The 25183-nt window shown below is 39.4% G+C and overlaps 1 protein-coding gene across 2 annotated transcripts in view; it reads left to right on the top strand.

Moving 5' to 3' along the window:
- LOC147152990 (metabotropic glutamate receptor 4-like) overlaps positions 1–25183 on the top strand; it is a 130793-nt gene that overhangs the window by 94129 nt on the left and 11481 nt on the right. For both annotated transcript variants that reach the window (XM_086012126.1, XM_086012212.1), the window contains exons 4-7: positions 9930–10065; positions 11722–11876; positions 13189–13329; positions 20230–20430. In XM_086012126.1, coding sequence (XP_085868252.1) covers positions 9930–10065; positions 11722–11876; positions 13189–13329; positions 20230–20430 — 633 coding nt within the window. The remainder of the gene's footprint in view (positions 1–9929; positions 10066–11721; positions 11877–13188; positions 13330–20229; positions 20431–25183) is intronic.

The following is a 25183-nucleotide window of genomic DNA, read 5'->3' as shown; positions in this document are numbered from 1 at the left end:
TGCACATTATCAAGAGCAGGGTTAAACAAAAACAAAGCACTTCAAAAAGACACTCGACAATTATTCTCTTGTAGTAAATTAGGTCTACTAAGTAATTATCATAAGCGATGTAAACACACATTTATTATTGTTTTTCAAAAGGAATTTACAATGTGATGGAAGGCACATTTTAAATTTCAAACATTTTACAGGCCTTAAACCTGAAATTGTTTTCCATTATTGACTCACTCATCATTTAAGAAGACTGCTGACACCAATCTGGCTGTTTGAATAAATTATACCACAATTCAAAATAAAGAAGCATTGCGAGGAGAACATTAGCTGTAACCACAGGTAATCCTGTATAGTAGGGTGGTCCTTAAAATTAAAAGTTGGAAATTCTAAGCTCCAACCCTCTAAATTTGTTTAAATAGTTGAAAAACCTCTTCTGGTGAAGTTTTGTCTGAATCAGACAAGATTTACCCTTGCCTCAATGATCTTGAATTTTGCCCGTAAAACACCCAAGGTGCGTTTTTTCTCTAGAGGTAACTGTGACATAATGATTGAAATTGTATTAAAATAACAGTTTTAACATCCATCCATCCATTATCTACACCGCTCATCCACACAAGGGTCGCGGGGGGTGCTGGAGCTTATCCCAGCTGTCTTCGGGCAGTAGGCAGGGGACACCCCGAATTGGTTGTCAGCCAATCTCAGGGCTCACAGAGACAAACGAACATCCGCACTCACAACCACACCTAGGGGCAATTTAGTGTCCAATCAACTTACCATGCATGTTTTTGGAATGTGGGAGGAAACCCACGCAGGCACGGGGGGAACATGCAGACTCCACAGAGGAAGACCAGAGCCAGAATCGAACCCAGAACTTCTGAACTGTGAGGCAGACATGCTAACCAGTCGACCACCGTGCCTCCCCAGTTTTGACGTCAAAATATTAAATTGTCTGATAAAAACTTTAACACTGACTTAAATGTTGTTGGACTGTCTGTTAAACTGTATGTTAAACTGTTACACGGCCTTCAAAACTCTTCTTTTTGGAGTCCAAAAAGGGATTATGTAGAATGTCGCAAAATAACTTGAAAGAGAAGTTGCTGAGAAGTTTTGTTTGACATTCCTTAACTCATTGAGAAGCTATTCTATTTTTGCCAGAGTAGTGTCTCTTCATTGCAATGGTCAATCACAATGTTCGACGCATCAGTCACTGCCTAATTCTGCTGAGTAGCGTTTCTGAAGTCGTGCCCCTCTCGCATAACAGCCGCTCTGACTGTGGTTACAAACAAGATGTTGTAACAGATTTGCTGAGCAGGCGTCTGCAGTTTTACACACCGGTATAAATAAAATCATAGCAGTTGAGGCATACTTGGAGATCAGGAGCAACACAGGCACCTGTTTCCAACAAAATTTGTGTAAAAGGAAATGTTTGTCCTCAGGTCAACATTCACACAAATACTCATCATCTACTAGTTGAGCTAAGAACTTGACATCTACTTGAAAATAGGACAGAGTCGTATTTTTTTTTTTTGGGCAGACACAGACAAATCTTTTGTGCCAGGGCCTGTGAGTCGAAATAATCTTATCTTCTATTTGGCGTCACGCTTTTCTGTTAAGTGGGTTCATGACTGCTGTGTCTCAAGAAGAGCTATTCAGTCTGTGTGAAGACCGAAAATAATTTATATTGAATCAAATCCCCCCAAATCACATTTTTTGCCACAATTTAGACCTACTTTCAGCTGGTCAAAATTCTAGTCTACTTTCTGTCACCAAATTGTCAGGAACGTCCGGAAGTTTGCCGTCTGCCTAATTCACAGACACGGTAAACTAGACCTGCCAAGGCACGAAAATTAAGTTGCAAGTTTTTACACGTGTGCCTGTCTACGCAAATAGGGCCAGCCCACTTTAGTTCAGAACATTTTATTGAAGAGGTTTAATTTTAACCTTATTAGTGTATCAATCTGATATAGCTTACCATTCCTTCCGGCATCGATGTTCATGTTGTATTCATATTGCAGTTGATTGTGCTTACCAGACCATGAAAAGTCTTTATTTGAACAAGTGCAAAAACATAAATAGTTGAAGTGGCCATAAAGGACAGAACGGGCCCAATAGGCAGGTATACATAACAGGGGAGGAGTCACTTTACCCTTAACAAGGCATATTTATCAGATGCTGCTAAATCAGCAATGATTCGGCAACTAACACTGTACTTATTTGAAACCATTTGTGTACTACTAAGTGGCAGAGCTGAGCATTTTACTAAAAATTCGGGATCAGTTTATCCTGTAGCCTTCCGCCTACAGCCAGGGTACCCTTCCGCCGTCTGTTTACCTGCCATTTCTTCCGGAACAAATAGTAATCGCTTATAGGTCGGTCCGGCTAGCATTTCAAACGGGCTTCCGTTAGCGTTTCCGACTACCAAGATGATTTTTAAACAGATCGGCGGGCTGTAGGAATTTGCCCGTCCCACCAGGAATTCTCCCAGTGCTCTAGATTAGCCACTCGGGGCCTGAAATTGGCATCTGATATTTAGGGCACATGTGTGCAAGATGTGTCCAGGAGGTATGAAAATGTGCTCAACAACATCCTCTATTACCACCGACCAGTACAAGTTTCAGCAATTTACGGGATAAGCATAGAGCATCCACTTTCACTCATGAGCCTCCAGCATGCTGACGTGAGAGCAGACTTGCTGACAAATGAAACCGGTTGCCATTTGGCTTAAGAAAACAGCAATGCCAACACATGTTTTCAGTTGATCCATCAACTTTGGGGCCAGAGTGCAAATAGCGCTGGGATTTGGAGTACCTATTAGCAGTGTCATCAATATACTGTAAGCTTGATCATAATTATTTGCTATCAGGGACATGACTAAGACCATGCTGGTAATAATACTTTCAGAAGTAATTTTGATTGTATAAATTCTTGTTGACAGTTGCAGTGTATTCATTTTTCAAAGCTTTTTGTGTATAATATCTACCAACGGCAGGGTTCGACATTAACGGTGGCCCGATGGCCCAGTGCTGCCACATGACTGATGCCAAACGTACACATTTCATACATTAAAAAAAGCATGTTATTGCTTTTAAAAAATGTAATATTCAATATTTTGAGTTCATCCACATGAATTGATTAGCCATCTTTGCTCTTTTTAGCCCCGCTGTGCAAATTTGAAATCCCCATTCAATAACTTGATGACACATTCGCATGTATTTTGGCCACTAAGTCTACACTTCTCACAATTTCATCCACAGGTAGGATGATACAGGTACATATACAATTATAAATTTCATCAAGTATTTTATTAAATCCCAATTCCTATATATTGGGGCATGGAGAGGGTGAATATTTTTTAAGACTGTGGATTGATAGCCCACTGACGCGATACTCACATGCATTTTGGTCACTGAGACTACGTGTTGCACTATTTCATCCACAGCAGGCCCACATATATAATTATTAATTTTAGTATTGTTTTAAATGACATTTTCTGGGGAATGCAAAGTGCGGCTACTTTTTTTTAAAGCAGCTGCCTTGATAGCCAACTGACGCGACGTGTTTGTGTGCATTTTGGCTACTCAGAGGCCAACATACGGATTCATGAATTTCATTATTTATTGTTTTAAATGACATTATCTATACACTGCACTGCGGAGTGGAGATTGTGGATATTTTTTAAGCGACTTAGGGGCCTTGAACGCCCGTACCTGTGTGCATTTTGACCGTTGAGACTACGTGCTTCACTATTAATGCCGGACCCTGAATAGCATACAAACAAGCATCAATCTTTTATTTAGAATATTTGATATTGTCCAGCAATTATAACATGAATAAATCCATTTCAACAGCAGTCCAAGAACGTTATAGTAGCATTTCAGCGCTTTGCTCAAGCATACCATGAAAATAGTCAAACCAGTATCTCTCCATGAACTACTTTCTCTGACCTCTTTTAGATGCAAATTAAAAATAGAGACTGAAACTAATTCTATAATGAGCTAAAAAGCGAGTACTCTACCCAACACCGTTCTAGTATGTCCACATGCCCATGTTTGATTTTGGAGTATATGATTCTGAAAACATTTGAAAGTTTCTTCTCAGAACAGAGTTGTGTCTAGAAGGTCAGGTGTCACTCAAGGAGACTGATGACTTGCATTTGAGTTTAGTGGAAGAGATAAACATGCAAACTGCAGACAACAGTCAAGAGTGCTGAATGTAAAGCCTTGTGTTGTGCTGGATGGATCCAAGTAAACAGTTGTTGTTATTTAGGTTTGTGACTTCACACGAATGCACGTGAAATTAGGGCATCATGTTTGAAAAAAGGTCTTGACAAGCCCCCACGATGTACAAAGTGCAAAGCTGAGTGTGGCTGAATAAATACTTCATGAAATTATTTTATTTTGCATACAAAGTAGTAATTTCATAACCTGATATTAAATGCTGAGCTGTTGAGTTCAATACATGTGAAGTTGTTCTCAGTCTAGTGACATTTGAATTGAAAATACAATTTGAATAATAGAGGATATTCTTTTTAAATTATTATTATGGTAATAAAGAATAAGGAGAGGCACTTTTATTCAAATCAAAGGAAACACACAGTAAGGAAAAGCTATTTAACTCAGGTTAAAATACTACATAGTTCTTTACATAGTTATGCTGACTTGTATTCTTTAGAAATGTATTGTGTAACAGCTATGTTCATGTATATCTTGAATATTTAAATATGAAACAACTAAGGATATGTCATTAGCATAGTAGCATAATCAACATTTTATTCACAATTTAATACAGCCCTGATAAAGTAATTCAATATTGCACCAATGTATATATTGCATTCATCTTTCTCGCTGTCTATGCACACTGATACACATGTGTCAAACTCAAGGCCCGGGGACCAGATCTGGCCCATGACATCATTTTATGTGGCCGGCAAAGGCAAATAATTTCTTGCAAAATGTCTTCATTTTTAATAACAGCGACTAGATTGCAAGATTTCTTAGTCACCAATCCCCACACCAACGGGTAATGAAAACGTAGTTGAACCAACAATTAGCTTCTTATTTCAAAAATAGTAATCCATCATTTTTTTGTGTATGCGATGTGATAAAATAAGGCGATCATACATGTATATGGGTTCATAGTCATAACGGCCCTCCAAGGGAAAACATAACTACGATGTGGACCGCGACCAAAATTACTTTGACACCCTGGATTACAACATTATAGGCCCACTGTACATGTCTTATTAGTAGATTTGTTTTAAAAAATGAATTTACACAGAAAATTATTTACAGTTTTAATCATAGTTTTGATATCATTAAATTGATTTTAAAGGAAGTACAGGTATCCAGTTAAAATTATTTCTATTGCTGTAGTTAGTTTGTAGGGGTGTGTAACTACTCTGCAACATACTGAGAGGCATTCGTAATACCTTCTCAGTAGCAGGTCAGTGTCTGTCTATAAATTCAAACCAGTATTCATAAGAAAGACATTTGTGTCTCTGCAGCCTTCAGTAAATGTAATAGGGTATTACACTGCTATTGATTGCTCAAGGAGAAATGTGTTTCTTATTATGCACATCATGTAAAAACGAGGGCAGAGATACAGCTTCCGAATAGCTCCTCAGGGGATCTGGGGAATTATGCCAGGACCCTTTAACAGGGTGGACGCTTTGGCTAGAGACCGTTTTTGAGCCTTTCGAGAACAGGGTCAGTTTGTATAATGATCCACATACTATTTCCCTTAGCTTCAACTGCTAGTGGTGCTTCTGATAATTATGTGAAATTCGTTTTTAATGTTCACCTCAGGTTGCATTTTGATGTTGGGATTTTACCTGAAGTGGTAGTTTTCTTGCCAAACTTCAGCTGCATCAATCCACTTTCCCACTGAGCAAGTGAGAGCATCCCAGCATGCGCTGACTGGGAAGCAGGGAAACATGTTGCAATCTTAACGTGGAGCCCACATTCAAGTGCATAAATTCTTTGTGATGGTTTATCAAATCAGAGGAATGTATTATTCATTTGCCAGAGTTGTGCTATCTACTTCACTGTCTTTTTGTTCACTTTTTGCCTTTTTGTGTGTTGCTTTTTTTTTATTATTATTTTTTTTTTTATCATGCTGTCCCATGTGATCTGGACAATCGTCACATTGATTACCGTACTGGTCAAGGGCCAGGCATACAGAGCAGTCTGCAGAGTGCTTTGAAAGTCTGGATCAAAGCTGATTAAAATTCACAGCTGTGTGCAGCTCCAACACGCTCTGTAATTATTAACTGTTTTCTGCTAAATGATTGAAAAGATGCTGTAAGTTTTTTTTTCCCTCTCTTTTCAAGGCAATGTAAAGAAACATTTCCCACACACTTTGCCAATTTCGGCTACTAGCTCTGTTTATTTGCGGGTATCGTTATTGATACCCACCTACAAATTTAACCTGCTTGGAAAGGTAATCAGATTGACTAAACAGGTTATTTATATGGTTCCCCTTCCATCACTGGAACACTTTGTGTGTTTCCGTTCAATTGTTTACCAGGTAAATGAGGTGTGTTGCAATCAGCTGCCGTGCACGACAATATGTCATGTTCAAGGCAGCTGCTCGCCCACAGGTGTAAAACAAAAAGTAATATTTACTGTCTAATCTGGCAAACGAGGGAAGACATGAGAGAAAAGGCTCACAGTCTCCTCTGCGGTGGCTATATTTAGAACAGGTTTTAGGTGGCGCTCAGCCGTTTGGAGCAATGAGCGTTGGGAGAGAAATACACTCCTCATTAAGTTTTCAACAGTGGCTGCTGCAGCATCGTAGGGGATGCTTCAATTTGTCCGTTTTATTGTGTGTTTCATGACATTAGTTTGGCATGGCTTCAACAGGTCACGCAATAAATGAACACATTTAAAAGAGCTGGACTGAAATTGCTTTTAATGACATTACTCTCAGCAAACAGCACCCCCATCTACTGTTCATTTTAGATTTGCATGCTGACAGCCAACCACAACTGATTTCCTTAAAAGGACGAACATTCATGTTGTCTTATTGGGTCAGCAGCAAGCTTCTTCTCCTGTAATCAGATTGGGTGGGCCAGCTCTCACCCTGGAGTCTGTCACAATGTGCTCATTAATGCGGCAGGAAAGGTTACGTTTCCACCCACTTAGTTGCTGGTTTCTTTGTAATTGAGAGACCACAAAAACTACTGAACAAAACACGTCTGTGGACAGCTGATTCTTTAGCAGTTATTTATGAGCAACTTCACTGAAAGTTGCTTCAAATAAACATTTTACTTGGCAAAATCATGTAAATAAATTGATTCAAGAAAAATGTATTCTCATCCATGACTTCCTCTTTAAATCAAGTCACCTATCTAATTGTGTGCCAAAGAGGCTTAATGTAACACTTTCTTCAAATGTATTTATTTTATAGCAACCATAACTTAATCAGAGGATCTGGTCCAATGCTAAAGAAGCCAAAGTATGTACAGTACGTAGTATTGAAATAAACATGTTCTGGTAATTTTATTGCATAGAAAGGTTTGTACAAGCACAGAAAAAAAGCTCTTGCCTTGGATATCCACGATTAGTTGTCCTTATTACAAGTCAATGTAGAATACAAATTATTACTTTCTTTAACATTAAACGATTTTACACTTGATCATAGTGTTTATTATTTTTACTTGCTTTCATTCTAGACCTTGTTGCTTTGGGTCAAAGAGCCTTAAATTTGATCTTTTGGATCCCCCTGACCATCTGTCATTCAGCTGTCAGAGAGAAGATGCAGCACCATGAGCTGTAGCCGCTAGTGTGAAGGTCACTTTCAGCCTTGAATCGGCAGGTGCTGTCGCACCTCGCCTCTTATGTCACAGAAAGTGACAGGAGTCGTGGAGCAACTTATTATTTTCCCTGGAACCTACCAGGATTTGAGAGGTAACATGTTTCTCAGCAGCATGTCATAATGTAATTGAAATCACTAGGGGGTTATTAAATTTGGTTTTACAGTGGCCTTAGCTTGTTACTCTGTAATCATTCTCTGGAAATTTTGATGCACGTTTCCAACTGAAGGGCAGATGAGCCTCCAGAGCTTTTCTCGGGAGACAAACACAAACAAACACAAAATGGTAAAAAAAACAGATATTTGTTCATTATCAATTACGTTGCAATATTCTTTGAGGCTAACGTTATTGCATCTGAAATGTAGTATTACACGGCCATGATGACGTTTTGTCAGAGGGAAATCTGATTAGCTGTTGTAGCTGAGAAAACATGCTGCTTTGGATGAAACAAACATCCCTTTACAGGTCCTTGAAATTGGTGGATGTACTTGTGAAACTATTTTGAGTATGCATACATTTGATTGTAAAGAGGTGCTAACAAGGTATTGCATTTTGTTATACACTTGCAAGGGGGCAAGACTTTTGTAAACACAAATTCTGAAAAATGTGTAGAGCGATTGAGAATCAGTGAATTCATCGCAACCTCAGCACCGGCCTTCCAGTCCAGGGAAGACTTCTCTCACCTCTCAGTATGAGGACGGATGCATTGACAAACGAATGGCTTGTGTTGGCAATGAATCAAATTGCTTTGCTAACAAAATAACTAACGGAGTCACAGCAACAGTCGTGTGCATTGTGCCCTAACTCCCAGAGGCTGCGCTCTTATCCCATGGTCCTCCCTCTATTCTCTCCTGAGTTGGCTGACGGCTGTCATTGATGTGAGGAGAGAAGAAAAGGAAGGGATGAGTGCTCTGCTTCCACACAGCAGATGTTGAGGGAATGTGGGACTGAAGTACCGGTGAGGCAAAGGCATAGAATTCAATGATTGATAGAGTCTCAGAGAGCAGAGAACCACTGCTAAATTTCCCATGAGCCTCAAAGGGTAGTGTAAGTGTAATGACAGAGAGAGGAGGGACAGATAACCTCTGCTTCAGTTTCACCAAGGCTTCATCTAGCCATGGCCATGGAGAGAGTAGAAAATACACAAATGTACAAATATTGCAAATTGACTTTACTTCTGGGAGGCACGGTGGGTGACTGGTTAGCACGTCCGCCTCACAGTTCAGAGGTCGTGGGTTCGATCCCAGCTCTGGCCTCCCTGTGTGGAGTTTAAATGTTCTCCCTGTGCCTGCATGGGTTTTCTCCGGGTACTCCGGTTTCCTCCCACATTCCAAAAACATGCATGGCAAGTTGATTGGACACTTTAAATTGCCCCTAGGTGTGATTGTGAGTGCGGATGTTTGTTTGTCTCTGTGTGCCCTGCGATTGGCTGGCGACCGGTTCAAGGTGTCCCCGGGGTGTCTACTGCCCGAAGACAGCTGGGATAGGCTCCAGCACGCCCGCAACCCATGTGAGGACAAGCGGTATAGGTAATGGATAGATGGATGAACTTTACTTCTGTTCTACATAGGCTTGAATACAAGATTTTACATACACCACGGGTATATAAGGGTGAGACAGTATTATAAAATGCAAAATTTTACAGTTCGACATCCATCCATCCATTTTCTTCCGCTTATCCGGGGTCACATCGTGAGGTTAGCAGCTTTAGTGGGGAAGCCCAGATTTCCCTCTCTCAAGCAACTTCATCAAGCTCTTCCGGAGGAATCCCAAGAAGCGTGTCCTGGGTCCTACCATGGGCCTCCTCCTGTTAGGACATGCCCAGAACACCCTCTTTTCACAGTTTAAGGTGCTCGACGATGTTGCCGAGTTCTCCTGCTTTCGACTCCTCCGTCGCCGTTCTTCTTTTTGATCTTTTTTTTTTCTTTTCTTATCATTTATCATTTATCGCCTACGAAATGGGCGTCCGTCATAGGCGGACAGGCAGACCTGTCCGTCACATAGGTGGTATGCCCAGCTCTGGTTAGCAGCATACACAGAATCTCATGAAAGGCTGGACAGGGAACCTGAAGTTATGGTTGATATTTTAACTTAAACCTTTCTTGGTTGTCCTCCTTTTTAGGTGGCCTGTGCATTTCCCAGTCGGTGAAAATCCCTCGTGAACCAAAAACTGGGGAGTTTGACAAGATAATTCGCAGGCTGAGTGAGAACCCAAACGCCCGGGTAGTCATTATATTTGCCAATGAGGATGACATCAGGTAAGTTAAATTAAATCTTGTTTTATGAGTTTGTAGACTTTCTTCCCCTTTATTGGAGGTGCATTTTACATATTTTAGTTTTGATGAATTGGGAAAAATCTACTGCTACACTAATCCATCTACAGTAGCCAACTAAAAAAGGACTGATAAAGTTCAGACAATTAAAAGGACAAGCATACAAACTATTTGTTATAAAAACTGAAAAAATATATCCCCCCCCAAGTAAAAATGTGTTTGTGTCATGAATAGAATTGTAGGAACATAATGGAATACTACAACATTATATTAGTAACGTTTCACTAAATGTTTCTGTATTAAAGAGTACCTCCTAACTTCCCTTCTATAAAACTAATAGTTTTGTCATCCAAACAAATACGTTTCCATTCAGGGAAATACTAAAGCCACCCTTGTGGTGACTAACATGCATCTGTCGTAATTAATTATCTACTTTTAAGATGGATTGTCTCCATTAAGAATAATAAGTTGTCGACATAATCATCACATGCAGCATTGTTGTGGCTTTGTAAGGGAAGCTGTCCCCTGGCAAGCACTTAGCGGGCGAATGTATTTCTTGAGGCCACTGAATTAGGGCATTCCCTTGGTGATGACAGGGCCAGAAGTCCTGGTGCTCATTGACTTAATCCCATTCAGATAACGGCTCCTTGTGTGGATATATAGTAATTACCTAAAGCCAGTGGGATCTCGACTGCACACTTCTGCTGCATCCTTGAACCCTGCACAGTCCTCACGATTTAGCAAACCGCTCTGAATAGAGTGTCCTATTAATAAAGTGCTAGGATGTGACATTGCAGTTGAATTGGTCTCTGGGTTTTAGAAAATAAGAATTATAGTCTTTGTTGAGTGGTCTTTTTGTACATTTGTGTTGCTGTTTTCTTCATCTTGTCTGTCAGTTGTGTTATTTCAACATTTGGATGCAATTTCTATTACGTAAAACATGTATATTGTTGAAAATAAACACATTATCTCACTATCCTCACAATTTTGTATACAGAGCACATAGCATAGTTGAGGAAAATAGACTTTCCCCTCTATTATTCCTCATCAAATACACAACCTTGTGGTCATAAAATGTGGTAAGAGCACCTCACAACTGTTCCCCATTTTTCCCAAGGATATAGTGGCCTTGCATGGAACTTTTAAGACCATTAATATGTGTTCTGGCAGCAAGTTTTGAGTAAAAAGGATGCATCTACAACACAATAAGTTGCTTGTCTCTGTTTTGTTATCTTGTTGTAGGAGCATTGAGGGTCAGTAAAGCCACACAGGCCAGATGGCGTTTTAAAATTTTGATATGTTGCTACACTCCAGCTTTCAACTGTGCCTGTGCAGTGCTTTGTATTTATTTCCATTGGCAGCAAGCCTGGACAAATGTGGCATGGGGGTGATTGTGCAATAACCAGAATGTACTATAACGATATTTTCAGTCTTTAGTGGCCACTGAATTCTACTGCCTCTGTATGCAAATACGTCAACGCTCAATAGAGTATTCTAGTCATGGAATTACCGTTGTTACCTCTTTGGGGTGAATTTGAATAACAAGCTTATGTTTTTGGGTGATGAATGCCTGCATGCCTTAAATAGATCAGCAAATAACAACATATTGCACAACTTTACGGAGCCTTTCATGTGTTCTAGGCGGCTGCTCCAAGCGGCGAAGAAGGCTAATCAAACAGGTCATTTTATCTGGGTAGGCTCAGACAGCTGGGGGTCCAAAATCTCCCCGATACTGAACCAGGAAGAGATGGCTGAAGGTGCTGTAACCATCCTGCCGAAACGACAATCCATCAAAGGTGCTATGTAACTAGGTCTCAACCTTAAACACAAAACAATAAATACATGACCCAAATTAGTCAGCACTTGTTTTTTTTATTTTTAAATGTGGTTGTACTAGTAATAGTTTGATGAATACTTGAAAAACGTAGAACATACATACATACATACCCCCCCCCCCACCCCCACACATACACACACAGTATTGACAATACATGGAAGGAAAATACAAACCATTGTTAAAAAAGTCAAAGCCTGAACAAAGTGGACATACAGTGCATCTGGTAAACACAGCCTGTCACTTTTTCCACATTATGTACAGCTTTAACCTAAAGTTGATAGAACTCCCCTTTTCCCCTCAGAATTTTACACACAACACCTTGTGACAATATGAAAACATTTTTGTTTTGTTTTTTTAGTGATGAAAACATAAACAATCACATGTACCTATGTGTTTAAAGCTCAAAGTTGAAGTCAGGTGCATCCTGTTCCCAGATATCAATCTTGAGATGTTTCTGAGACCTAATTGGAGTCCACCAATTCAGTGCACTGGTCATGATTTCAAAACATACACTTCCGTCTGTATAGTGTTATACAGTGTAGAGCGCATGGCAGAGCACAAACCAAGCATGGTGTCAAAGGAATTGTCGATTGTTCTGGATTCTTCTGAGGCACAGATGTTGCGAAGGGTAAAGGAAAATTCCCACTCTTGAAATTCTGAAATTCTGAAATTCTGAAATCCTGCGTAGAATTCTGCGTAAAATTCATTCTGAGAATATTACGCTGAATATTTTACTCACAAATTTTACCGGGACCAAATATAGTCTTTTTATAGTAAAATGTAATCCATGAAATTTACTGTGCACAATTCTGAGGAAAAATAATGTATTCAAATTTGAGTAAGGCCTTAAAGAGACTTCTTCAAGTCTCTAGCAGATCTTAGGGACATCTCAGAGACTATGCGGGGACAAATTTTGTCCGCAACTGGGGAGACGAGGTCTCTGCAACAACTCTGAGACCTGCTGAAGACCAAGGAAACTGAGGAGACATCACTGAGATGCTCGACGCTCTGCTGAACAACATTTGACCCACTAGACCACGTGACTTAGCCCACACTTGGCTGGTATAATAATCTAGATAGATACCTTCACTCAGTTCTTGATGTATGGAAAGCAAATGATTTTTCTATTTGTACATAGAGACAGTGAGTCCTCACACAATTATAATTATACTTGCACACTGAACGGCATAATAACACAAATTGCCTTTGTGTAAGATGAATAAAGTGATTGATTTGGAGATGTAGGTATAACTCTGAAGCTTGTCTTCCAGGCTTCGACCGCTACTTCACCAGTCGAACACTGGAGAACAACAGGCGAAACATCTGGTTTGCCGAGTTCTGGGAGAACAACTTCCAGTGCAAACTTAGTCGACATGCTGTGAAGAAAGGCTCTGGCATCAAAAAATGCACAAGTGAGTCCACACGCCATAAAAACAGCAGCACTCAGGCAAAGGAAAACTCTCAATCACCAAGTAAATCGACCTGTAAGTGCACAATAAATAGCTTGGCTTGGTAGCACAGAGGTACAATTATAAAGCATTTGCGATTACAGAACCACACTCACAAAATCCAAAACATAATGGGTGTACGTAAGTAAATGTGAGCCTCTAATTTTATTCCAAAGAAAGGAATGTTTCTGGGTGTGCTGGGTAGTTTCTAGTAGAAGACAATAGGTATCACAAAACTCCAAAACCCTACGCGCTGAAAACATAATCAATAGTAAATCCAATAACGTATGCCAAAAACAAGCTTTTAGGCCATTAAAGTCAGAGGGATCCCCCAGACTGTCTCCCACCCCACGGATTCAGGATGAAACACTGCAATTTTAGCAGGCTGATTTGCAGCCTGAGGCATTGATTGATGCATTCCCAGCATGGGAAAGAGTCACAAAACAGAAAGAGGAGAGAAGGCTTCATCTGCTAATACATTCGCACCAACCCATTTCCTGCTCAACCTCTCTAACTTATTCTGGTTGTACTCAGTAGATATGTGTTGCTTACATAGCGGTATACAGTACATCAATTCAATTTTAATCTCCTGTTAATGAGTGCATAATGTTCTGTCAGAGTGCTTGTGATAGATGATTATTTTATGCATCACAGTAGCATTTAAAACATAATTTATAATTTCATACACCGACCAGCCACAAAATTATGACAAATTGCACAATATAATGTTGTATAATATTCTGCCATAACAATTATAATAATGTTCAGTTTCCTCACACTGTGAGAAATGTATTCATTAATCTATATGACACAGCTCGTCAGTACAGTTCTACACTACCAGAGTTCTCAAAATAAACAAGTACACACCATCAGCATTATTACTTAAACCATACAAAGGCAGAATATGTGATATTTCAAAATAGTATGCAAGTGATCAGAATGTTGTGACTAGCTGGATAGAGTCTATTCTGTACTGTACTGTATTTTCACAAGCAGATTAGTCATACACGCACATACACATGCACACACATCCAGATAAATTAATAAATTACATCTGGGACTACCATCAAAGCAGGCCTAAAAAGAAACATCAGCTTGCAAAACTCAGGATCTCTTATTCAATAATAATGTTGACATCCTCCTAATTTGCTGATAAAAGCAGCTGTTAGCAGATTGCAGTCATTTGTAAAATGGATATATTTACACGAATATAAGGCCCATGAATAAGTGGCACTCTCATTTGAGGATGTGCAAAAATATGTTGGACGGAAATCATACTCCATTACATTCACATATACATTTACTGTAAATGCTTTTTCATTTGTTTTTAATGGTAAGATTAAATGCCATTTATTTTTTGTCATTCTCATTAATAAAGGGAAAGTCAACCCAAACATATTTATTTCAAGAATATGTTCTGTGCCGGCCCACTAGTTGAAACAAGGCAATATCATTAATATGGAATAATCAGTAAAATCAACCCTTTTTAGCCATTTCAGGAGGCGGCCATTCTGTCACTTCTGTCGACTGAAAATGACATCACAGACCCCCAGGGCTCAGGTAATGACCAATCGTTATCAGGCTCACCTGTTTTCTGAAGCTGAGCTATGATTGGTCATTACCTGAGTCCTGAGGGTGTGTTTGATGTCATTTTCATTCGGCAGAAGTGACAAAAGCACTTCACTCACGCTTTGAAAATCAGAATGGGTTTTTTTGTTTGTTTTTTAAATTCTGTATGAAATAAGTCCTATATGTATATTTAATCAACATACTTATGACTGAATATATATTCAGTGGCCCATCAATAAAAAAAGGAGGTGTGGCTACTGTGCTGTAGATTACTGAAATTAATTATCGTGATACTTAAACAAGCTCATGCACTAGCAAGGCATGTGACGTGACTGGTCTAGTTGGAGAGCTGCTCTTTCAAAAGCCGGCACAGTTGAATCATAGCCTCAGAGTTCCGACGAAATCATTAAATATTTCAACCTCCATAAGTCCCTGGATCTGGTCTCAAACGCTGCCAACATATGTGCGGTCACCTTCTGTGGTGCCGTTGTTGGGCTCTCCTTTTCTCCCATTCAGTCTCTAATAAACAACCTTCAACTTGAAGGTTTGAAGTTAATTTGTAGGTGTGTGTCAACTGTATGAGACTGTGATAAATAAAGGAAAATACATTAAAAAAAAAGGGTAAAAGTGCCAGTGTAACTATATTTTCTAGCTTTCTTTTTACTTTACAATTGTATAAGTACATTTGGCATAAATTGTCACTGCATCCAACATTTAAGTGCAATATGATGTTTCACCTTCCCGAGGCACCTGACTTACGCAGCCTGTGGAGCGCATAACACAAAAAGTGCCTAAGAATGGGCAGAAGGCCAGATTTTAGAGTTGCTTCGCCCAGAGTGCGAATCTGGCACGAATAGGCGTAAATGAAAAACATGTTGATTGAAGAAGCCGTACAGTCAGAAAAATGCCTAGCCGCACATCTTTTATTAGTTAAGCACATGAGAGGATATGATCCCTAAGCATAGTATCTCAGAACAACATCAAGAATGACTATTAGCTGACTCTATCTGCCCGTTGCTGTTTTGTTTTGTCAAGTCTTGTTTGAAATTGTACCAAGAGCACATTTAGAACGGCTTTACACTGATTAACAACTAAATATAGAAGGTCAGTTGAATCTAAAATGAATTAGGGCTAAATTAACATGCCTTTTAGATATGCGTTAAAGTGTGCTGCATTATTAATGCCTCTGTTTTGTTCTGTATCAAACTCTATCTCTGAAGACAGATGCAGTCAGCAGAGCCACAATTTGTAAATGTACAAATTCACTATTAAAAGCGGGGTTCTAGAAATAATTACTATCACATTAAATACATATTTTTGTACAAACTATCCTTTTTATGTGGCCATTTTAATAAGCATCAGGTGCATGATGCTCCTTGGAGTCTGTAGACAAAAGTGCATTTGGCAAGACATTGAAACCTGGGAGATAGAAGACTGCTCAATATGCTAAAAGGTCAGAGATATACAGGACATTGTGATCACCCAAAGGCATCGACTCATGAGTCTCACTCATAAAAAAAAAACAAAACAACAACAACAACAAAACAATATTAGCTGTTAATGGAATTGTGAAAATAAGATGAACCTTCAGGTTACAATGATTAAATATGCATGGAAGGGAACAAGCTTAACTTCTTGCAGGCAAGAACAGAATTCAATAATTCTTCCACCACAGACACACAGTTCACACTGTTTCACACTATTGAACCATAAAATGCGATTCAGTTTTACACAGACGGTGGGTCATGAATTGCTGATATAACCTTGAATGTGTCAGAAGCCAGACAAATGTTCCACACTATCATGGTTTTTGTCAGTCGCTTCGGTCCATAAAGGGCACGGCCAGAAAATCAATCACGATTACTTTGGACATTGGTCAAACCAATTCTACACACAAGGAAAGTCTGTGTTGAAATGTTTGTCGTGCTTCATCAGGGATTAGCTAAAATATGTGTGTAAAGTAAATATTGCATATTTGTAGTCTGATTGTACAGTAAGGCTTCAGTTTGAATGAAGCAAGCTTTGCATCTTTGCAGGCATGAGTCATCAAGACATGAATGCGCATGCCTTCAAAGCACTGCCCATCCAATGCATCAAAAAATAAATGCAAACAGTGTTTGACATGCTGTTCGATTCTCTCAAATCTTAATGCACACTCTCCCATATTCTGTTACCAACATCCACTTAACTAGTCACTCTTTAACTTTCCAAAATGAGGTTATTGTTTTTTATTATGTTATTTTATGTACAGTTTTTATTAAAAAAAGAAGAAAAAAAAGAAAAGAAAACACCATGAGTTTACTGCTGACCCACCGTATTGTTACCTCCCAATTACAATGACCCACAAGGTCAACTAAGGCTGACAATGTACCATCTAGCTCCATCATTGAAAGGGATTGATTGACTATCCTGTAATTTGACTGCATCAAGACAGAAATCATAGTGGACCTTTCACCTCACTCTACTACTAAAGTGCTTTAAAGGAACCAATTTGCCTCCTCTTGGGACACTATTTCCCATCTGGGGACATACAGTGCGACTCTACTAGCTCAGCGTGTTCTTTCACAATCGAGTTTGATGAAAAGCTGACACTCAACCTTGTTTTGCTGAGCTCATACACTAAAACCACTTATCTCAAAAAGTAGCACGATTTGAGAAGATTACAAACCATGACGTACTTCGGGTAAAATGTATCCAACACAAATCACTGCCTTGGCAATGTTCAGCGCAATTGACTCCGCGATTGCCTTTCTGGGTATAGGCAAAACGGCATTCACTCATGTTGTTTGTTTCTGAGTGAAAAACAACATTGCTTGGTGCTTTTTTGAGAAATTGTCTCTTAAGCGGTCAGAAAATTTGCAAAATATACCAGAAGGGTGGAGTGAACAGTGGCGGCTCATCGCTGACGTCAGGCGGAATTCTTGTACCTCCAAGATCATCACTTTTCAGGAGACTCCTTGAAACGGCATGCTTGTTCGACCGTCAACGTCATCATCGCCCATCATCAAAGGGCGCAAACTATTTTCTACACTTTCGATTGAACAAAAAATTGTGTGAAACGCGTGTGAACTGACCAGTCGTATACATTTGGGGGGGGGGGAATATTAAGATTTTGTTCTCAATTTAAGGTTCAAATCATTGTCCTCTGTTTTTCTGTAACAATCTATACTTTCAATCGATCATCTACCTTGTGTGAATTATGGTTGTAATCTACAGTTTCAATTTCCAATCTAATAATAGGAATGTGCTATTCCAACTTTTAAAGAGTCACTTACATTCATATAACAATGTTTGCATGCATGCATGTTTTTTGGAGCCATGTACACAGAATGTAAACTATAGTTCCACACGGTTAAAATCGTATTTTAATAGCAGGGCGAAATTTTGAGAAGTCATTGGCCAGTATAGCTGGTTTTAGAAAAGATGTAAATATACTCACAGTGCTATGAACTGGTGATGCAGACAGTCAATGAAATACAGTCTGGAATTTTCACAGTTTTACATTTCAGTTCACAAACCTAGCTGGGCATGTAGCATGCATTTTATTCTCCATGATTGAAAAGATGAAGATTTTATACAAAATGTGCCCTGTATTGGCAGTGACCAAAATCAAACCTGCCATTGAATTTATCTGTCCCGAGATCCTATGTCAAAAACATGGTTGTATATTGTTTGTGCAGGTCATAAAATCCACCGGCTACTTTAAGCGCAGGCAACCCAACATCCAAACACCATTCACAGCCACTTGACATCATGTTATCGTTAGGCTGTACAGCTCTGTGTGGAAGACACACAAACCTGACAAGTGAAAGGTGCTTAGAGAAATATAGCAGTCTGATAATCACTAAAAAAAGAGACATTCACCGTGCATCTCTTGGTCTTGGCTCATAGCTAAAATATAAAGATGTAGTGAAAATACAGTATTTAAGCTCTTGAAAAATCAAGGGCCTTTTCACTAATATCAAATTGTCTCACGGAGCAAGCGACTACGGAATCAGCATGACAATAACAGATAGACGTGCCCTAACTATTCATCTGTTCCAAAATGGCACTTGTTAAAATGAAGTGTCTCTGCAGCGATAACAATGACTGCCACAGACAACTAGCTACGCTTGCAAAAGAAATCCCGACGCCACTTATTTCCATGTCTCTGTGTTTTCTGATCCCTGTGTGCGGTTCCCCTGGTGGTTTTATCTACTGCTGAAACCGTAAATTAAAAAGCAGGGACGATTCTAGGATCTGAAGCTTGGGGGTGCTGAGCTCCAGGCCAGTCAAGGCGTAAATGTCACTGTTTTGTACAATTCAACACAACTTCATTTCTGAAATAAAATCAGAAAATTTGGGGGGAAGATCTATGACTAACCTGTCAAATCTGATAAAAATGTTGAGCCACACCAAAAGAGGAATGGATTAGAATCATAAATACGTTGTAACCTTAATGTCTGGAGTAAAACAACTTATGATTGCATTATTTTCTGCCGTAAACTAGCTCCCTATTAGTGAGTACCAAAAATGGACCGTGGACAAAGTCTGACGGTCAGTAATTCAAAATTATTAGCATTATATATGTAAATGTAGAAAGTGGTAAATGCTGCTTGTGTGTACATTTTCTGTGACACTGCGCAATTATGCACCACTTACTCCCACCATTACACATCTGAGCAAAGTTAACAGCACTCAGGATGTCATTAAAGGCTGAACCTTTTCAAATCTCAGTTAGTCTAAATCCAGAGTCCTTCTGTGTTCCAGCAAATTATACTCTTATGAAAGGATAAGGTTGCCAACTGAAACCTTGTTTGGCAATTGACACCTTTTCACAACTTTGAGACAAGCTTAGCTAAGAGTAATGTACAAATGTCATACTGCATCTAATTAAGTTAATACTGAAGAATGGTGAGGCCTGTCTTACTCTGTCCTCCGCTCCTGGATCACCACTCAATCACTTTTCGTTTCGTTGACTAATGGATATGAGCTTGGTAGAGACAAATAGATCGGGAAAAAAGACATAATACGGGGAAGTGTTCCATAAAAAATATTATGGGATGAATATCCGGAGACTGCCCTTTATTTATAAGGTGCACTGTGATTGGGACATAAGCTTCTTTGCCCATTAAATGGCGGGGACATAGTCTTGTTAATAACATTTACAATTCAATTACCATCTGGAAGTAAAGGATTAATAGTGGCCTCGTAACTAAAACCTCTCCAACGGATTACATTCCCTTGATTTTGTTCTTGTCGGCTTTTGTTTGATTGTGGTTCATGTATGTTTTCCCTCTGTATTTTAATCACTAGATCACGAGAGGATTGGTAAAGATTCGTCCTACGAACAGGAGGGAAAGGTCCAGTTTGTGATTGATGCAGTTTATGCCATGGCTCACGCTCTGCACAACATGCACAAAGATCTTTGCCCGGGGAAAGTTGGCCTCTGTTCCAAGATGGATTCCATCAATGGCACATTGCTGCTCAAATACATTCGAAATGTCAACTTCTCAGGTGTGTATTAGTGATCGACCATACACCAAAGTGCAATTGATTCAATCTGAAGTATATCGTCCTCTTTCTGGGTTTACCAACATGTCAAAGCATACTTTTCTGAGTATATATTGCTCTCCAAATATCAAGCTGCTGTATAAAAATTATTCCAAGGCTGGCCATAGGTTTGACAATTAACAGCAGGAGATTGTGTGTCCTTATCTTGTTGCAAATACACAAAGAGAAGAAGAGCAGCAGGCAGCCACACCAAATAAAAGAAGGACCAGTAAATTGGAAATACTGTATATTTATGTTCATGTGTGTGTATGGGAAGATTGTTCATACGGCAACTAAACATAGCAATCGTTACATTAAGATTGCAAAGTGGTGCAAAATCTTCCTTAAATTGGGTTCCGCGTGCATATAGAACTGAGCGATTCTCAGTGCAGGAATTCAATAGAATTTGGGTAAGATTATTTTTGACCAATATTTATTTTCCTTACTATGCACTCACAGTACTTGAAATGCATGTAATATTTGTTCTTCTTTAATTAACAAAAACCATTTCTTTCTGAAATTTCAGACTTCAAATGTTGCAACACTGAGCTACATGATATGTTTCCTCCTGTATGAAAACTCTTCTGTGAATTTGACCCTTTGAATCATTAAATCAGTTCCTGCCGTTTGGTGACACACTCCAATGAGCACATTAGACTTTTGGTCAGTGCAGCAAAATGGCAATGCTCTTATTGTGGTCCTGACAGGACATGACCAAGAGACACAAGCGATGTCAGGTTGACTTAGGTTTTTGCTTTTTTACCCCCAGAAAATGATTTGAGATTTAGTCCTGGGAGTGCATGTTCAGCCTCCTCGTGGGAACAAGAGGTTGTCAGCCACAAGGATTAGTTTTGATGGGAATTATAGGGGCAAGTGACAAAACAATTTCCAAGGTCTACTAACAACCAAGGGATGGTGCACAGATGACTCTTTTAGAGTGGGTTTGGTTTTCAGATCGGTGTGAGGGTTTCAGAGCAGACTGAAGTTGGATTTAGAAAAAAAATATATTGGTCTTTAACAATGCAGTCAGCCTGTTTTTTTTTGTTTTGTTTTGTTTTTAGGTTTACATAAACCTAACTTTTGCTGCAGTAACATCTTCAGCATGATGAATGTTGTGAGGAAACTCATGGGGCCTATTCTTCAAAGTCAGATTATTGTTCACCTGGGCCTGAGTGGCCTTATTACAATGTAAGCAGGTCATTTGTATGTATCCTGATTTGTATAAAATATACAAATATGAAATCATAATGCATGGTCTGGTATGCTTTCGGGTAAACATGATACTGCAGATAAGATCTTTAAATACTGGCATGAAGCTAAAATGGTCCATAACTCGGTAGGTTTATAGACTTTAACTTTTGCCTGTTTTATTCATGATACTGTATTATATTACTAGAATTCCCAATGCTTTGGAACTATTCTACTATGGGGGTCAGGGAAAAAAATCAATGGTACACATTACTGGAATGCACAGTATTGTGATTTTCTTTCAGGATCACGGTGTAATTTAAAGGTTGTGTAGGAAAACAAAATGGAAATATCAACATGATCCTGGTATATTTGGGGAATTGTCCATAGATGCTGACTAAATGAAATAAGAAACCAAGCTTCTAGCCAAGATTGCGTTGATCTTGCATTTGTGTATTGATGCGCAAGCTTGAGATGTATCCTACGTAATCCTGACGGAATGGATACATGATTATGCGCTGAATTGTTACTGATGTACTTAGAGCCATTTATAGCAGAATATTTTCTTTTATGGGCTAACTTTGTAACTCCCTAATAAGGCAGTAAATGACTGCTCCGAGTGCAAGATTCAATATTTGCTGTAATATTCATACTTAAAGCTGTTATTGCTGCCAGGTCTGATTTAACGTTGTTGTAACTGGATGAAGCACCCAGGATCACTGTAGCATGGACATCATAGTGAATAGCTCAGACTTTACTGGAGGAAATGAAACTGATTTAAAGAGGCCATACTTGCAAAGATGGGTGCATAAATTTCATGATCAGAAGGAGGTGTTAATTGACTTCTCTGCAGTTATTAAATTAACCTTACATGCTTTCACTCCCAAAAAAATTCCAATAAAAATAATAAGATAGAATCAGCACCAGATGTTATCTCTAATGACGTAACAGTCCTCAATTAAAGCGCAAATAAATATTTAAAAGGATAATATTTTTAAAATAGAGGTCATTCAGGTGGCAAGCATTAGCTGTATTTTGTGACAAATCAAATAATTTGGTTCCACTTCAAACAGATGAATTATCACTGTACAAATTTAAATTACCGTAACAGTTTTTCCACAACATTAAGTTCCATACTCTTTGACTAATTATTTAATGTAAAGGAATATAATTACATTATGACTTTAACTTTGGTATTAAACTGTAACATCCTGGAGATACATTTTCTTGAATTAATCTCAGGGGTGGGAATATTTAAACTAGAGAGACTGAGACTAATTCAATCACATTTTTTGCAATCAAAACAAAACCTACATACATACACATGTACATTTCTGCATTGTACATATCCATTTTTGGGCTTTGTTTTTATTTCATTTTATTGCATTAGCAGCAAATGTTTTTATATATAGGCACCAAGGAGTAGCAACCTCAAACCTATTGTAATGTATAACCTGACAATAAAGACCATTCTGATTCTAATTGTTTGTTCATTGTGGGAAAAAATATAAAATATGAAAAATATTTTTAAGAAAATATTATATATATATATATATATATATATATATATTTTTTTTTTTTTTTTTTTTTTTTTTTTTTTTTTGAGGTTGCTACTCCTTGGTGCCTATATATAAAAACATTTACTGCTAATGCAATAAAATGAAATAAAAACAAAGCCCAATAAAGGATATGTACAATGCAGAAATGTACATGTGTATAAGAACAATCTAATGAATGAGAATATCAAGCATTATTTCAGTTACAGGAGGATATTCCACATAAGTACAAACATTATTGCACTCATCTAAGCATTATAGCATAAATGCATTCATAATTGCATTCATTCCGCAGAAGATCAGCAATTATTTCATGTCTATTTCATGTCATGTCATGTCTGATTAAGACACTTCCTAGAACAATTCTCATGATTTTGATTTTCAGTTGTTTGTTGTAGTGATACCTCCGGAAAAGAAGCTAGCTCTCAGTCTATTTGTCCAAGCACTCTGTGACCTGTAGCGACAGCCTGAGGTCTGAACAAGTAGTTACTGGGGTTGGAGGGAATCCTTGATGATGTGACCAGCTCCGCTGAGGTTCCGAGAGCTAGTGATGTCCTCCAGGCTGGGCAGAGAGCAAGCAGTGATCTTCTGGGCTGTGTTGATCACTCTCTACAGTGCTCTCCTGTGTGCTGTCGTGCACCCCACATGCCAAGCTGTGAAACAGGATGCCAGGATGCTCTCTACGTTGGACCTGTAGAATGTCACCAGTAGCTCCTTCTCCAGTTTGTTCTTTCTAAACACACTCAGGAAATGAAGTCGCTAGTGGGCTTTCTTCACCACTCTGCTGGTGTTAGCAGTCCAGCAGAGGTCGCCAGAGATCTGCTTGTTCAGGAATCGGATGGAGTGGACCATTTCCATACAGTCCCTGTTTATCTAAAGTAGGGCCGGGTCTTCTCTGTCCTTCCTGAAGTCCAGAATGATCTTTAGTCTTTGTGGTGTTCGTGGGAGGTTGTTGTCTGAACACCAAGCGATCTGTCTGCTGATCTCTGTAATTAGACTCATCCTCTTCATAGAGTAACCCGACCACAGTGGTGTCATCAAACTCTTCCGGGGGGGGATCCCAATGCATTCACAGGCCAACCGGGAGACATAGTCTCTTCAGCATGGTCTAGGTCATCCCTGGTGCTTCCTCACAATGGGACGTCTCTGTAATACCTCCCCAGGGATGCGTCCAGTAGGCATCCTAACAAGTTGCCGCAGCCACTTCAGCTGGCTCCTCTCAATGCGGACGCGAAGAGGCTCTAGTCTGAGCCCGTTCCAAATGACCAAGCCTCTCACCCTATCGCTAAGTGTCAGCTTGGACATCCTATGGAGGAGACTCATCTCAGCTGCTTCTATTCACGTTCTTGTTCTTTTGCTATGACCCTCAGCCCGTGACCACAAGTGAGGGTGGGAACATAGATAGACTGGTAAATTGAAAGCCTCACCTTTCAGTTCAGCTCTGTCTTCACCGCGGCGGCCCATATGGAGACTGCAGATGCTTTGCCAATCTACCTGGCGACCCCCTGCGCTGTTCATCCCTTGCCTGTGATCAAGACCACAAGATAGATGAACTCCTCACACTGACCTGGAGAGGGCACTCCACGCTTTTTCAACTGAGGACCGTGGTGTCAGATTTGGAGGTGCGGATTCTCATCCTGACTGCTTCAGACTTGGCACTGCTCCAGTGGGAGTTGAGGATTGTGGCTTGATGAGGCCAACAGAACTAGATCATCTGCAAAAAGCAGAAATGCAATACTGAGGGTGCCAAGCCTGGCCCAGTTCAATGCCTCAGCTGTGCCTGGAAATTATGTGCATAAAGGTTAGTGTTAGGGAGGGTAAGGATTAGGGTCCATGAAGTTTAGGAAGTCCAAAACCTCACTGGAAACAAAGCCAACCTAGCGCTGGCAATACGAACTGTGACACCGGTTGTACAGCAACAGAACAACCTATTAGTGGGTCATGTACTCCATACACACAGAGCACACTCCACA

The sequence above is a fragment of the Filicampus tigris genome, chromosome 1 (assembly GCF_054856515.1).
Source record: "Filicampus tigris isolate MCC_2025a chromosome 1, RoL_Ftig_1.0, whole genome shotgun sequence".
NCBI lineage: Eukaryota > Metazoa > Chordata > Actinopteri > Syngnathiformes > Syngnathidae > Filicampus > Filicampus tigris.
Note: the sequence above shows the minus strand (reverse complement) of the source record. Positions and strands in the feature narration are given on the sequence as shown.